General features: G+C 45.4%; 1 protein-coding gene across 8 annotated transcripts in view; it reads left to right on the forward strand.

Moving 5' to 3' along the window:
- Window positions 1-7,655: 7,655 nt before the first annotated feature.
- Window positions 7,656-16,863, forward strand: part of ELF5 (E74 like ETS transcription factor 5) — a 29,770-nt gene continuing 20,562 nt past the window's right edge. For 4 of the 8 annotated variants that reach the window (XM_089914945.1, XM_030762647.2, XM_089914949.1 and 1 more), the window contains exons 1-2: window positions 7,656-7,764; window positions 14,542-14,666. In XM_089914945.1, the coding sequence (XP_089771071.1) occupies window positions 14,546-14,666 (121 nt within the window). In that variant the 5' untranslated portion in view covers window positions 7,656-7,764; window positions 14,542-14,545. Of the gene's footprint in view, window positions 7,765-9,775; window positions 9,891-10,929; window positions 11,400-14,523; window positions 14,667-16,863 lie in introns of those variants that run through there. The other 4 variants (XM_089914946.1, XM_089914951.1, XM_089914952.1 and 1 more) reach the window with 4 other exon arrangements.

Here is a 16,863-nt window from a genome sequence, read left to right on the forward strand (position 1 = left end):
GAGGGGAAAGGTGGAGGGGGGAGGGATAAATTAGGAGATTGGGATTAACATATACATACTACTACGTATAAAATAGATAACCAACAAGAACCTACTGTACAGCACAGGGAACTCTACTCAACATTCTGCAATAACCTAACGTGGAAAAGAATTTGGAAAAAAAAAAATATATATATATATATATATAACTGAATCACTGTGCTGTACACCCGAAACTAACACAACATTGTAAATCAACTATACTCCAATATAAAATAAAAATCAAAAAAACAGAAAAGAAAATGTTCAGCCAAGTCCCATATCTCACTGGTTCTTTGGAACCAGAGGGATAACTTGACTCAGAATGAAACTGAATCCTACTGATCTGCTTTTGTACTTTGAGAGGAATTAAAACATCATTTCATGAAAAGAGATGAGGGCAAGTGATGTCCAGGACCAAAGAAGACACCTCTTTTCTCCTTAACTCCAACAGCTCAGTGATAACTTCCCCAAATGCGGACCCCGAGACAAACACCTTGGGGGGTGGCAAGTTCCACATTGGAACTTCCCTGGGTTTGCAAGTTCAAGGCACAGACAAGTCAGTGTTGATGTGGGCTTCTCGATGATGCTGGGCAGCTTCCCAAATTTGAGGGCTCTCCCCTCAGATTTATAAGCGCTCATAAGTACCAGGAATTGTTGGATTTCAGTTAGGATATGATGACAAACTCTGGAATAAAACGATAAATCAGAAAAGTTCATAATAGTGAAAGACTGAAATTTTGTAAAAAGCACAATGCCTGAGTTCTTACACCGTTCTGTGTTTATAGCCAAGACTGTTTCTCTAAATGAGTTTCCAACAAAACCAAACTCAGCAAAATTCAGTGTGTAATTTAGACCTTTGTACTTTTTAATGGCAAATTAAGTTGTGGGAGATAGTAGAAGATTACAAGGAAACAACCAAAGAAAACAATGTTAGTTCAAAATGAGTGGAAGAAGGAAACCCAGTAACAACCTCCGTAAGAAAGAACAGTGCAATCCTGGAAAAATACATGGGTGAAGAGTAAGAGAAAAATCAAAGTTGTTGACCAAGTATCCTTGCTGACCTGCACAAATTTGCCCCTGAAGAGCAGACAAGATCTGAGGCCTCCTCAAACTTAAAGTCCTCGTCAACTAGGATCCCCCTTGTTCATAGGGGCTGGTGCGCCAGACAGCACGATTCAGACCTCCAGGACCGCCACATGGTGGCATGTGTTAGACTCAAGCCAACCTTCCACAAGCTCCTGGTCTATCACATACACATTCTCTCCACACACCTGCAGGTTTCCTCTTCTTTGAAAGAGCCTGTCCTTCTGTTCATCCCAGACATTACAGAGCACCATGGGCCATGTCCTGAGCTTTAAATTAAGCAATCCTAGGATTGAACTCTGGCTCTGCTACTTGTTAGCTGTAGACCTTGGGCAAATTACTGAAGCTCTTTGAGACTCAGTTTCCCCTTCTGTAAAATGGGGATAATAACAACCCCAACTCCTACAGGTGTTATACTTGGCACATGATAAGCGACCATTTTTAGCAAGCCCTTCCAATTTTTCACAGCCCAGCTCAAATGCCACATCCCACAAGAAGCTTTTTCTGACTGTTCCAGCCCTTATTGTCCTCCCGCTTCCTCAGGTCCTACAGTTCCTAACTCAAAATTTGGCTTGGACTTATATACTCCCTCTAAATGTTTCCTCTTGAATTCTTTGCTAAAGTGTCTATTACTTGAAGGCTACAACTGGGCCTCACTATTTTCTATTCCTGAAAATACTGGCCTATTATATATATTTTAATTGCTATATTTACCGAGTCCACATTTTAACTTTTCTGAAATCAGGATAAGCTGTATAATCTATCTGCACATTTAACATAATGTTTTCTCCCCACAGTGACCTAAATCAATGTTGTATATTATAATCAACAGCATCTCAGAAATAAGATTTGGTTGACTAATGAGAGTAGATCTACATGGATCTGCTACAAATTTCCCCTAGCATCCCTCCTCACCCTTCACCCTCCATCCTCACGGCCACCCCCACCCACAGTCCCTTGACCAAAGACATGCCTTTGGATGACAACTGGCAGAAGTGAGGAGTTTAGTGTGGAGACATGGATATCCGTGTGGAAACACACTTTATGAAACTACATGTGTGATCACTCCCACTGACAGGCCTCAGGAAACCGAGGTTCAGATAAGTTTACCCAGTAAGTCCAATGTCAGCTCACCTACAGGAGGATTAAGTCTTCAATGACTGACTGATTGATTGATTATCTAATGATAGCCTGTTATTAATGTGGTTCCTGAATTAACCAAGCAAAGGAGCCATGGCTGCAGGGACTGGTCCATTCAATACCACACTACACCATACTCCAACCAACACCATGGACTGGCCACAGGAGTCAGTGGTGGCATCCATTCCTCAAATTGTCACCCCCAACAATTCTTTCAGGAAGCAAGCTCTCATGCCTGCCAGGGGACTGATGTTTGGTAGGAAAGCAACTAAAGAAAATACTGTCTTGAAGAATTCTTCCTTTGAGAAGGCTTGTCTTAGCTGGGCCTCTCAGATCCATGCCTTTGTATAGCCATTATTTCTTCAGATTCATTTGGGCTAACCCAAAACATAGAAAATCTGATTAGGTTGGCTTCTGGTATCTTTACAGGAAGAAGGGAGATTAAAAATACAGCCATGCAATTGTGTCTGCTGTTCCATAAACATTATCATAATTCAACCTTACAGTGACAAAATCAGTATTCTTATCTTCATTTTCACTATGCTTCTGTCAGCCATTGACTTTGCTGTTGCTTAACTTCCACGATGCCTTCTGTGCTGGAAATCACACAAAGATCCATTACTTCCATGAGGCTCATAGCCAAGGAGGGATTAGCAGGGGAGCTACCTCACTGCTGCTCTCTGCTGAACTGGGGCTCCTGGCCAGGAAAATGGACAGCATGTACAGCTAAAGGATGAGTTGAATAAAGGAAACTGGGGAAAGACTCCCAAAGAGGAAGTAAAGCAAATACAAAATCAGCCAACAAGAATTGCTGTAGCACTTATTTGTGCTTAAGTCCATGCTAGGTGTTTTAGGGGACAATAGGTTTATAACCCTTGTCCTTGCTTTCAAGGATCCTGCCAGCAACCTGGGAGGCCTAAGAAAATGGATATCTCCTCAACTTAGATTCTGCCTCCTAGAGGTACCGAATGATAGCATAATGGGGAAGCTTGTGGACTCTGGTGCCATCTTCCTAGGCTCAAATCTTACCTGCAGTTCTACCAGCTGTGTGATATTGAGTAAGTTACCTGAACTTTCTATGCCCGTTTCCTCATTAGTAAATTTTAGATAATAATAATAGTACCTACCTCAGAGGAATGATGCAAAGGTTAAATGCTTTAATACACGTAGCAGGCCTAGACAGTTCCTGGCACCTAGTAAATGCCAGATAAATGGTAGCGACTGTGACTATTCATTGCAGGAGGGCAATATTATCCTGCTTGGTATGGTAAACTTCAAAATTCGGCGATCTCAACCAACAGTTTCTCTCCGTAGACCATAGTCACCACTCGGTGAGAACTTACTGTGCACCAGGAATCACAGTAAATACTTCCAGATGAGAAACTGAGGCCCTGAAAAGTTGTTGCTTCATCTAATGGCTCCCAGGTGGCAGGTGCCAGGAGTTGGTTATCATATACACCTACTGAAAGGAAACTTTTCATTCTTAAATATTTAAACCAGTAGAGCATAGAAAATGTAATTTCTCCAACAGACTATTTTCTAAAAAATAGTTTTAGGATAATAGAGACAGGGATCCTAATCCAAAGCTCATACACTTCACCATCACCCTGAAAACCTGTCCTGCTAATGGCATCGTCTGTGAATTTACCTATGTGTATTTTTTAACTCATTTTTGTTTTCAGCCTGTACTGCCTCTTGGGGTGGTGGTGAGGGTAGCAGATTGGGGGAGAGAAAAATGACTAAAGAAATGTTGGCCCAGGTTAAATGGGGGTAGGATCTAGGAAAAGCGTGGAACCCATTACATCTCGTACAAGGAATTGGGTAGGAACCTCCAACCTTACGTCAGGTGACTTGTCTTTTAATTCACTTCCATGATACATGCACGTATATTGAGCGTCTTCTTTGTCCCAAGAACCATACCAGGCACCAGGGAATCAATGAGGTACCAGAATTTCTACTCTACACTGAGAGGTAGACTATGGCAGCAACAGCCATGAGACTCAGGGATCTTGAACCAACAGAGGGGGAAGGACCCCCTCTGAGGCCAGTGCTGAAGCCAGAGCAAATGGAGAGACGCCAACTTGAGCTTCTGTGTCTACATTGTGGTTTTAACACTGGGCAGCCCTGAGTTCAACCCAGGCTTGATCACTTCCCAGCTGGGTGACACCCAGCAAGCCTGGCACCTCTGGTTCTTCATCCTAAAAAGGAGGTAGTGATAGCTACTTCCCAGGATTACTGTGAAAAATAACCAAGGTACAGCAGGTGAGCGATTCTAGCACAATGCTTGGCATATGGTAGATGCTCTACGTGTGATTCCCTCTTCCCTGTCCCCATGCAGCCACCCCAGGAGCACCTAGAGACTGGTTAGCATGGTAGTTAAGAGAATGGGCTCTGGAGGCAGAAAATACTGCTCTGTGTGACCATGGGCAAGTTATTTCACCTCTCTGTGCCTCAGTTCCTTTACCTGTAAAATGGGGATAATAAGTAATACCCCCATCAGAGAGTTGTGAGAATTTAAGGCAGTGAATGCACTAAAAGATAAAAGGAAGCATATGGAAATTTTCAAGCATTCATTTGAGCAAACTTCGATTCCAATCAGGCATCGCCAAACTGGAAGTGGTTAGGTGTTTAAGAGCGCTCCACCAACAAGAGCCAGGGGAATGGTTTTTATAGTACAGACGTGGAAGCAAAGCAAGGAAATTATTTGATTGGCTATAGCTTGAGCAGTTGCTTTATTTGGGAAATCCCAGTCTGCTGCCCGTGATTGGTGGCTTTGAATTTCATTTTTTCGGATACGAGCACATTTACAATCAACTCTGGCTTAGGTTTCGGTTTGCTTGCTTGGGTTACCCAGGCATTAAAGCCACCACAGTCAAACGGCCTCCTTGTTTAATTACTTCAACAAATGTCACGGCAGCCCATAGATAACAGAGCACACACTAGGGCTCTCACCACTTCCCAGCTTTGAACTCATTTAATTCACCCAGCACCCTATAAGGGATGCATTCTTTTTCCCTCAGTTTACAGATGAGGGAACTGGGATGTTAAGGGTAATAAATAAGCTTCCCAGACTTACCCAGCCAGAAAATGGAAAGCCAGGATTCAAACCTATGAAGTCTCCCTCCAGAATCCAGCCTTAGTCACTCTGTGGCTCTTGTAAGCCTAATTCGTGTTACCTGTTATTGCTACGTGGTTGAGACAGCAGAAGGAGGATGGGCTGGAAAGTCTAAAATACTTCATTCCTTCTTCTGCCCCCTTCTGACATTCAACTACAGGTTTTATGAGCTTAGTGTTTGATACCATCCAAGATCTCCACTCCAATCAAATTTAGGTTCAATGTGATAGTTAGACTCCATTAGAGTCAAATTCCTCTTTTATTTTGGTTTTATCTTAATCACCCCTTTTACCCACTAGTCCAGAAGCCAGTAATTCCCCACGAAGGCACCCAGATACGCAGTATTACACATTCAGGACCAACAGAGTTTGTTGTCATCACATTCATTGCCAGAAACTTGAAATAGTTGCACCAAGACAGCATAGAAACAAATATAATTTCTCCAAAAGATTCTTTTCTAAAAACGATAGCAGAACAAGATGTTTTCCATGAAAACCTCTCCGCTGAGAAGAACATATGTGTGCGGATACAAACACAAGAAGACTTTCCAAAACTACTGACAAGATGGGAAAGTACCCAATGGTGAGAAACATGGTATGTACGACCATCCCGGTCCCCTAGATGCTGAGGAGGAAGAAGCAAATCACAGAATTTTAGAGCTCAAAGGAATCTCAATGACCACCTAATCCAGTTCTCTGCAAACTCTTTTTAAGTGCGGATTCTTTTGTTCAAGAGAAATCTTATCCTGAAGATTTGTATAAAAGCTGAGATGCTCTTACTGAATCAGGGAGGAACAGCCCAGAACCTAACCCACTCTGCTTTCATCCTCTCACCCCCAGCAGCTCTTATGAGGGCTCCAGGGAACCCTTGGGGTTCTTCAGAACACAGTTTGAAAGTCACTATTCTAACCCAACCTCTTCCTTTTACCATCAGGGGAAATGAAGCCCAGAGAAGCTACCTGACTTGCCTGAGGTTACACAGCAAGTCAGCAGCCTAGGCAATCCCCTTATCTTCCTTCAACACTTTTTCCATGATGACACCTGAGTCTTCTAATGAACTACCTTTTGTTTCTCCAGACTGTATATATGTTTTTGTATGTTTGCACCCGTCCCCGGTGTTCCCAAGAAAACCTAACAAACCAGTCCTTGCTTTCACTCTAAAGCTTGGAGTCTGCAATTTGGACATAAGCTCTTGGCTGCCCAGGAGAGCTGGAAGCACAGGGCAGAAAGGCAGAGGGTTGGCAACACTGTCCTGAGGCAACCAGGAGATACTCTATTTTCAGCCTGAGTTGGGTTGAGTTTCTGCTCTTACAGGGAATCAGGTAGTTCTCAGCAAGTCACCTGAGAGCTGACATCCAAGTCAGACCCCAGCCTAGAAGCTGTGGACACCTGACTGAACCGCTAAACCTCCTCATTTCTCCATCCGTAAGGAGGAGAGGAAGGGAGAAAGCCACCACATGGCATGTTATGTCCAAAGAGGTTAGAAGTTGAATAGCTCATGTGTCTGATGGCCGGTTATGCTTTGTGTGAAAAAGTAGAAGCAAGGCCCAACATTGGTTCTACAAGCTGGCTGTTCCCTTCATCTGCTCAGAAGGCATGAGGTCGGAGGAAGTGGTGGAGAGGGGCTTTCTGATTAACGTGCTCCGTCAAAGAAAACGCTATGATCACAGCGAAACAAAGGGCTCATTCAGTACTTCACTTGCAGGACCTCATATGACCCCCAGCGCACCCAGTGGGTAGGTCCTGCTATTTGCATTAGAGCTAGTTACCTTATTAACTAGCTAGTTGAGTGGTTCAAGATGACACGACTAGAAAATGATGCACCTAGAATTTGAATTCAAAGTCATCTAGCTGCAAAGTCTGTGTTCTTAACCACTGCCCCATCCTACCCTTCCACCTTGCCAAGCTGCGCAGGTGCGGGGCGGGGGGAGGATGACAGGATATTCAAATTCGCAGGACTCTGTCAGCCCAGCAGGGGGGCGGCAGACATGGGCACCACAGCTGGATTCCCAGGGTTTCCCCTCCAGCTTGCCCTAAAGAGAGTTCCCAGCAAACACAGGATCCCAGAAAGCTCCCAGAGGCAAGAATTCTTGGCTTGTTTACTGATTCCCCCAGGTTGCAGGGGGAGGGGGCGGGGTGTGTGTGAGCTGGGCACAAAGGCAGGATAAAGGTAAACTTTCTGCGTGTGAGAACCATTCCCCCCTCCAAGGAGCCGTGTCACACTGTATGTCACCGTCATCAAAGGGGCTGTGCATAAACCTGAAAAACCAAACGGACCTGTCTGTAGGTGTTACTTATATCACAAGGCTACAGGTGCCTTTATTTCCACTGTACGCCGGTGCTGGGAGCGCCCGCCTTCTCTTGCCTTGAAAACCTCCTCTTTGGACCCAGCACCGCTGTCCTCAAGTAAGCGCCTTTTCTTTGCTCTTTTGGATGAATTGTAAGGGGTTTCAGAGCTTAGAGCCTCCGGCTGGGGCCTGGGTCTGTAGGTCTGTCCCCAGCTCCAGACTGCCCGCCCTCCTGCCATGTCCATCAGTCACAGTGCCTCCCGGGAGCTGTTTGAGTGGGATTTAACTGCTTACCTGAGAGAGACATTTTTGCATCCTCAGGCTGTGTAGCCAGCCACCCACCACCACCGTGGTAGCCCCCACTGCCTCTGGATCACTTGATTAAACCAAGGGGAACTAACTAAGAGAGAATGCATACAGGCACTCTATTCTCTACCCTTCCTAAAGCTAACCTTAGGAAGGGAAGCTGGATTTTACACCAAAAAATATTCAGCTTCAAGGAAAGCCCACCTTCTCCTGCCTAAACGCCTCCTTTTCCCATCGGCCTGCTCATGGACACCCCCCCCCCTTGAAACAGAGAAGATAGCTGCCTTATACAGATTAGGGCGTTTTTCAGGAGATTGTCTTACGTAATAGCTTAAAGGAAGCCCGTTCTGCCCTCTCACACCACCTCCATATAGAATGCTTCCAGAAAAGCAATGGTTAGGGTTTTTCCACTGTATTTATTCTCAGACCTCCGCAAAGACCCTGTAGTATGTGGTGTTCTTGTGCATTCGCCCCCTGCTGGCAGCCACCAGTAGCACATGCTCCCTTCTCCAGCTGGAGCTGGGGACCCACGTTTATTTGGATGTGCTAAGAATTTTACAAACTGGAAAGGTTATCAGACATCATTAGGGACAACCTCTTCGCTTTACAGATGAGGAAACTGAGGCCTAGAAAGGTAAAGTGATTTAGGGAGACAGCTTCATGTTTTAGTCTAAAGACGCAGGGAGAGGGGTTGTTTACCCCTCTGAGTGAAAGCTTAAATTTTTGTCCCCATGTTCTCTGTGAGAATGTTTTTCATGATTCAAGGTGCTGTTGACAAGAGTTTTCACAGATTGGTTTTCTTCTTTTCAAAGAAGTCACCTGAGTAGCAACCTTTTAGATATATTGACAATGATTGATTTTCTTTCCCGCCCCCCCCCCCCGGGACAGGAATGGACATACGTATTATGGCTACTCATCTACATATATTACCTAATTTGGTTAAATCCTTGGGATAATCTGAGCATTGTGTTTAAAATCCCCATTTTAGAGATGAGGCATTTTAAAGATGAGCTCAGAGAGGGTCATGGATTTTTACATAACACACTTTGTATAAAACAAAAATAAAGAATAAAAAATACAATTTCGGCAGGCTGAGTAGCAAGAAGTGTGTCCCACGTCCCTTGCCTTGTGAGTGGCAGAGGTGGGATTTAAACCCCAGTGGATTTAATCTAAACCAAAGCTGATAAGCTTTGTACTGGAGCCCACAGTAAACTATACGGCGTACCTCCTATGAGTCTTCGCTGAATCTTTAGAAAAACAACGAAAAACAAACTAACTAGCAAACTCCCTACACAAGCCAAAAAAAGATGAGGAATCACTTGGCAAGACGTCAGCAAGGCAGTTCTCACAGCTGCTCTGGTTTCTCCCAGAGCAAACACTCAAGCAGCCAACCCACAATCCTTTAGTAGCAAGTATTGAAATAGTCCAGTGGGTTTTCCTCCATGTGTCCTTTCTTAGGGAGGTCCAAAAGGTGGAAGTGGACCCTGCCTTGCCCGCAGGGCTTGGGACCTGATGGACGCTGGGATATCGCTGAGGCTTTAGAGGACAAAAAGCTTTATTTTTCCCAGTGAGATTGCCCAGGTGGTGGGATCAGGGAAGGCCCTCCCTGGCCCCCTTCTCCATGGTTTACACCCTCACAGCCTTGTTCTGCCCAGTGATGTATTAGCGCATAAACAGCCAATGTGTAGGTGCTTCACTGGGTGGATTTTTGGTCACATGCCCGAAGTGAAGTTGATGATCTCTGCCAGGGTCAGGAAGGAATTTTCCTTCTCTGGCTAACTGGCCAAGGCTGGGTGGTTTTCTGCTTCTGCTCTCTCTGGAAGGCTGAGCAGAGGTGCCATGGACACCACACCTGTGACTGCTGCCTCTGACTCGTGTGAGGGCAGGAAGCCCACAGGCCTGTCTCTCTGACTGTGTGGACCCTCCCCGTGCACCTTGGTGAGTGAGCCGACTCTCAGAAGGGATAGGGAGCCTCTGCAGGCACTGGGGACCTGAGCGTCCACGCCACTCCCAAAGGTCCAGCCAGCCTTTCTCGTGCATGGAAGAGAACCCACTTGATTCCTCCCCCTTGTGTGGAATGTGCTTGACCCTTTCCTACTTATTAGGCAGCTAGAATGTGGACCACACTTTGGGGAAACTGATTCCTACTGCCGTGGGTCTGTGGATGGGCCATGAGTGAGGGTCCAGAGTACTTCAGGCGCCTGGCTAGCCCAGGCAAAGAATGTCCAGAGTCCACAGTGGGCATAGGAGGAAAGGGAGAAGAGAAAATTGGGGGAATTTTTAGAGCTAAAAGTTTCATCTCTGTAGTGATTGAATTGTACTCCAGTTTGGTGAGCTGACTTGACTGCACCATCCAACTATACCACCGTATATATGCGTGTGCATATGCGCGCACACGTGTGGATGTGTCGGCCCACTCCAGTGGGTTCCTGCAGAAAATCACGCAGCTGGGGCAGGTCTTGGAGTCCACCTCATCTGTGTGTCCATTTAGCAGATGAAGAACTGAGGCTCGGCAAGGAGCAAGTATATGACTCCCAGCCCAGTGCTATTTCTGTGATGACAAACCAGCCAGCCCCTCAAAAACCAAAAATGTGTGGTTAAAACAGCAGGCCTAGGACCCTCCCTAGACATCCCTTCTTGTCCTGCTGCTGATTCTGGTTCTAACACAGTGCTTCTCAACCTTTTTTTTCTTTATCACCCCCTCTAGGGAGCCTTTTTAGATCATTGTTTCTTAATCGTACCCCTTCCATGAAATGTTAATATCACAGATTTACTATTTATCATTTACGTACTATGGCCTTTTGGAGGGTCATAAAGGATTATAATGGCTAAGATTTTTCTGACCCTCAAGAACCAATTTTTTCCCTCTAGGGTCACTGTCCCCCCCCACTGGGAATACATATTCTAACTTCAGGCCTGGCCTTATAAATCACTGGGCACCAACGTCTTCACTGAGAAGAGGGTCCTCAAATAGCTGTTCTCTCCCACCACCCTGTTCCACCTACATTAAAGAAATCTTAAGGGCTAAAATGTTCAATTATTAAAAGGACCATAGAGAGCCTAAGAAGCTGGGCTGCGGAATACAAAGCAGCCATTATTCCCAAACTTTCACACCTAGAGCCCACTGGCTAAGTGGCCGAGGTCTCTTGTGGAGAATCCAGAGTTAATAACACTCCGTCCTCCCACTGCAATAGCAAAAAAAAAAAAAAAAAGCTGCTGCCTTTTATAAAACACATCTTTCCACAAAGCAAAAGATAATTACAGAAGAAAAATGCATGTTGTACACCTGAAGACAGCCCTTTAAGAAAACTTGATGGATATAATTTGCCATAGAAGAACCACCAAAGGGAATCAGATACAGACGGTGCTGTGTACAGCCCTGGAGAGATTACAGAGCAGCCAGTGGGTTGGTGCAAAAAGAAGAAAAAAAAGAAGTCTTTAAAGGAGGTAAATATCGTACTGGTCAAAAATATTCCTAATTTTTATATGATCAAATTCAATTTACCAAATGACTTTTGAGAGCTTTGCTAGGCAGAGATGAGGAAGAGTGCACTCCTACTGTCACGTTATGTATCTGGAGGATTCCTAATTGACATCGAAGACCTGGGAACTGTTTTCTATTTTCCTCCACATGGAGGCCACCTCTCCTTTCTCCAAGCCTAGCAGTGAAGGTCATGTCAGAAGCCTGCCATTCTCTTCCTCCATTTTCTGAGCCTCCAGCCCAGAAGGGCAGGGGGCATTTTTACATTGAGCCCTCACTTAAGAGAACTTTTCTGGGGTCATGTCCAGAAAGAAGAAGGGGCTTTGGGCTCCAGGGGCCCTTCCCTCCTTCATAATCTCCCACCCCCATCCCTCTTCATCCAGCCACCTGCTCTGGATATAAAACCAATCAATCCGTGGGAAAATCAGAGTCCAAACCCAGGCAGCCTTGACTTCTGTTTGATATGGCTCGCAGCGGGAGATCTAAGAACGTGATAATCTGCTGGGCACGTTAACCCTCTCCGGGCACCAGGAAGGAGGCTTCCTAGTGCGGTCTGGTGAACCTTCGATGACGCCCATAGAGGGTGCCTACATGTGAGAATTTGAACTCAGTTATTTATCTACGTCTGGAGCACAGTTCTCATGCACATCTGATGGTGATGATGATAGATAGAGAGATTTGCAAACATCCCCAAAGAATTGATCTTTGGTTCTGGAAGCACACAATCCCTGCCCCTCTCGGTACTGAGGTCCTATTTGACGTGTAAGTGAACCTGGGATGCGTCTGCGAACAGATGAGGCTGTGAGTGTTTTTAGAAAGGGAAGCAGATGGGTTGGAAAAAAACGTAAGAATTCTGTATACCATAACGCTGTGTGACTTTGACAAAGTTACACAAATTTCCTGGGCCTTAACTTTCTCAGCTGTAAAATGGGTGCGGGGAAAGATTAGACCAACTCAGTACTTTCCAACATGCGGTACTCCGACCACTCATGATACATGAGATAAATCTGGTCGGGTGTAGGCAAACTTTTTCTTAAAGCACTAGATAGTAAATATTTTAGGATTTGCGGGCCTAAAGGCAAAAATCAAGTACATTATGTGTGTACTTATATAACCATTTAATATGTAACCATTTAAAAATGTAAAATCATTTTTAGCTGTGGGCCATTCAAAAATAGGTAGTGGGCTAGATTGTGCCTGTAGGTTGTAGTTCGTGAACCTCTGATCTAGGCGGTGCACGGATGACTAATTTTTATTTCAATGCTTATGTCTTTATTTTTATGTATGTGAAACGAATACCGACCTTCCACTTATAGTGGTGATGTAAAGTTTTCCTTTTAAATAAATGTGGTTATGTTAAAATAAAAAGGGAAGTGATTTTTTTTAATATATTAAGGAAGTTATCATGGTGGCAGGCGAATGACTAAAGCTTGGGAAACACTGGACGAGATGATTAATAAGCTCCTGACCATCTAAAATTCCATGCACTTAATAACCTAGAATCTAGTCTTTGCTTTGACACTTCCCAGCTTTGTGATTTTTGAGCTGCTGTGTCCCCTTTGCAGAAGGGAGTAGAACCACGCTATCTCATCAACATTATTGCGATAATCATAATAGAAGTTGGGTGAACAGATTTTTCTAATTCACCAAACATGAATTCATTTTTTTCTGAATTGTGGGAATATGGGAAACAGCAAAAGGAAACTTGAAAGACGAGACTGGTGGGGCAAGAATGCTTATGAGTAGAAGCCCCAGCCCATTTTTTTCTATCCCCTTTCCAGCCTCGACCAGTCATCTTCTCCCAAAGCTTCCCACTCACCAGCATGCACAATTAGGTTCATGACTTCTTAAACAGACCCACCTGCGTTGTCACCCAAACTCCCAGCACCTGCCACCTGGGTGCTCTGCGGCGTGTTACCTGGAATCTCAGAGCGCCCATCCCTCATCTATAAAAACAGAACCCACACCAGAAACTGCCTCAGAGTGGTTGCCCTGGGGACACCATGAATAATGAACGTAAACTGCTCAGCCCAGAGCCCTCAGTGAAGCAAGTGTGTTACAATTATCACAGGTCTTCACTCTCTTATCCAAAACCCTGAGGCGAGATGTGCTGAAGAATTCAGAATTCTTCAGGTATTAAGAAGGTGCCACAGGGTATATACTGCAGAGCACAGAATACCCCTCTCAAGGTATTGGCTGCTAGGACTGCTTAAATGCGTTAATATTTCTGTAGTGTATCATATGAATATTGATCAAGTGGAACAAATAAAGCTATAGCTATAGGTATAAAACTACAGAGCATATCTATAGTTGTATACGTTTAATAAATGTGTAGTATTTAGTTTATATACATATATAGAAGTAGAGATATAATATATATTATAATTATATATAAAAATTTTATAACATCAATTCAGGACTGTTTTTGCTGGGAAATAAGTTGGAACCACACATACACACACACACACAAAAACACACACACACACAAATATACTTTCATTTTCAGAGCTTTTGGATTTCAGAATTGTGGATCAGTGTTTGTGGGCATATTCATTTATAATAATTCTTGCCCTGTTTTCAGAAGTATACATATATTTTTTTTGGCCACGCACCATGCGGCATGCGGATCTTAGTTCCCCAACCAGGGATCAAACCCCCGCCCCCTGCAGTGGAAGCGTGGAGTCTTAACCACTGGAGTGCCAGAGAAGTCCCAGAAGTATATTTTTAGACATTATAATCCAGTTCAGGGCTCAGGTGTGAGAGAATAGGAAAAGTAAAGAAAGAACATTATTATATAATAAAAGCCTTCATCCTCCAATCCCAGCTTTGCCACTTACTGGCCATGTGACCTGGACAATTGTCTCAACCCCTCTGCCTCAGTTTTCTCATCTATAAAATGGGGATACACACACACACCTCACAGGAGGTGGCAAGGATTAAAAAATGTCACCATGGAAAGCACTTAGAGGGGTGCCTGGCTCCTGGAAGACTGTATGTTTGTAAGCGTTTGCCGTCATTACTAAAAACCAAGTGTCGCCCTGCTGGGGGCTCCTACAGTGTGGCTTTCTTCCTTCATCCGCCTCCTCACAGCCTCTCCTGCCGTTACAGGGTGATGTTGGACTCAGTGGCACACAGCACCTTCCTGCCCAACGCGTCCTTCTGCGACCCCCTGATGTCGTGGACTGACCTGTTCAGCAATGAAGAGTATTATCCTGCCTTTGAGCATCAGACAGGTGTGTACGTCTGGAGAAGCTCATCTGAGCTGGGACAGACTGGGGCAGGAGGTGGTGCTGGCCTCAGGCGGGTGACAATGCCATGCTGGGGGCCTGAAAACGCCAGCTCTCACCAGTGTTAAGGGCAGAGGGTCACAGGAGACCCAGGCGGGAGGAAGGGCCGCTTCTGCAGAGAGAAAAGCACTGGAATCCTCGCCCCAAGCTTTTCCCAGCTCTGTGGGCTTGGGGAACTCCACTAACCTCTCTGAGCCTTATTTTGCTAATGGGTAAAAGGGAGATGATAACACCAATCTCTTGGAGTTATTATATTTAAACAATGTAATAGAAAGAAACCCTTAGCCCGAAGCCTAGTACACTGTGATTGTTTGATCACTGTGGCTTTAGCCAACATTTGCTAACTACTAGCTATGCCCCAGACTCTGTACCAAACACCTGTCTCTTCCTTATTGAAGCCCTAGGAGAAATTACTAATTACTATTCCCATTTTATAGATGAAGAAACTGAGACACAGAGAAGTTACATGACCTGCCCAAGGTCTCACAGTTAGTTAAGTTTCATGCAAGTTGACTTGAGCGTCTGCACTCTTAACTCTCTTACACGTTCATCTTATAAACGACGTAACGCTGTGATTATTGGTATTAATATTTTAGATAGTCTCTGAGCTTCTATTTCCTTATCCCTAAAGCAGGGATGATGAGAATTACTGTGAGGATTAAGGGAGCCAAACTGTGAAATATATAGCCTGACACCAAGCAAGTGCTCAGTAAACAGCAGTGTCCTTGCTGTCCCCCAGGCTGCCCTCCCCACACTTCCTCCTCTCCCAGCCCAGTTTTCTCCTCCTAAGAAGGAAGCACGGGGCCTTGTGCAAGCCCCATGCCAAAGGGAGGCCAGCTGAGCTTTGCCCCAGAAACCCTCTGTGGGCCTCTGTCCCCAGGTGCTTGGGTGACTACACATCACAGCAAGCCTGGCTGGCTGCTAGCACGGCAGGTGCACGCCCCACAGAGGGTGATGCAAGCACTGATCGAGCCCTCAGGCCTCACCACCCAGCCTTGACCCTGTGTGCTCCGGCCCAGCAGGGCCCACACTCAGGGTCAGGAGGCCAGCAGCCTCCGGAAGAGGCCAGGCCTCTGAGAACACTGTGAAATGTCCATCTCAAGGAGCCCCTGCCTCCAGGCCAGAGACCAGTGTTGCACAGACAGACCTGAGACACACACTTACAAATCGAATCCCACACCATCCCCCAACCTCACACACGACACACTTGTACGTATGACATCGCTCACTCTCACCAGGGTCCAGATAATTGCACATGGACCTGAGTCATCCAGCCGCACATTGTAATTCTCCTTCAGGCCTAAGGAGCACCTTGTTTCCAAGAAAGACAATGAGGAATGTACTCGATCTCCCCTACACTCATTATTTGGTCAAGAGGCTAAATTTGAAGGAGGAAAACGAAGGCTTTCGAGTCCCTGTCCCTTCCCCATGTGTCCCACAATGGTGGAGCCCAGCTCCTGTCCCTTCTCTCCATCCATGCATAACCCAGAGCTGCCATCCTGGGAGCCTCCTCTTCCTGCCTCTTCTACCAGGGGGCATCAGAGCAGGATGGGAGGGGGTGGCCTCAGCCGCCTACCCCGTGCAATGTTCCAGGAGCTTCTGTAGTTGTCAAGAGCTCGGACTTTGGAGCCAGGTGTCCTAAATATGAAGAGCGGCTCTGCTATTTAATAACTGCAACACCTTACCCTCTCATGCCTCAGTTTTCTCATCTCTGAAGTGGAGATAGCAGTAATGCCTATCTCGCAGACTTGTGAGGGTGAAATGAGTTAATAGGTGTGAAGTGTCTGGGACATGGCAGGCACAAAGAAAGCACACACAAGTGTGTAAAAATGAAGGATGAGTTTCAGTTTGGGTTGAAGAAGCAGCTCTGGAGATGGATAGTGGTGATGTCTGCACAACAATGTGAATATACTTAATGCCACTGAACTGTGCATTTAAAAAGTACGGACCCAGCTTTCTCCTGTCTGAGGCCTCTGCATCTCCATCAGTGTAATGAGGGATTGGACCAGGTCCTTGCTAGGATCCCTTCCTGAAGCGTCTCTGATTCCTGCATCAGGCAACATCACAGAGGTAGACTTCATCCCCCACCACCCATTGGGAGACTAGAAATTCCCACCAAGATGTGAAGACAGAATATCCTCCG

This window comes from Delphinapterus leucas, chromosome 7, assembly GCF_059928025.1.
Source record: "Delphinapterus leucas isolate spDelLeu-1000000601 "Yukka" chromosome 7, BTC_Dleu_Yukka2, whole genome shotgun sequence".
NCBI lineage: Eukaryota > Metazoa > Chordata > Mammalia > Artiodactyla > Monodontidae > Delphinapterus > Delphinapterus leucas.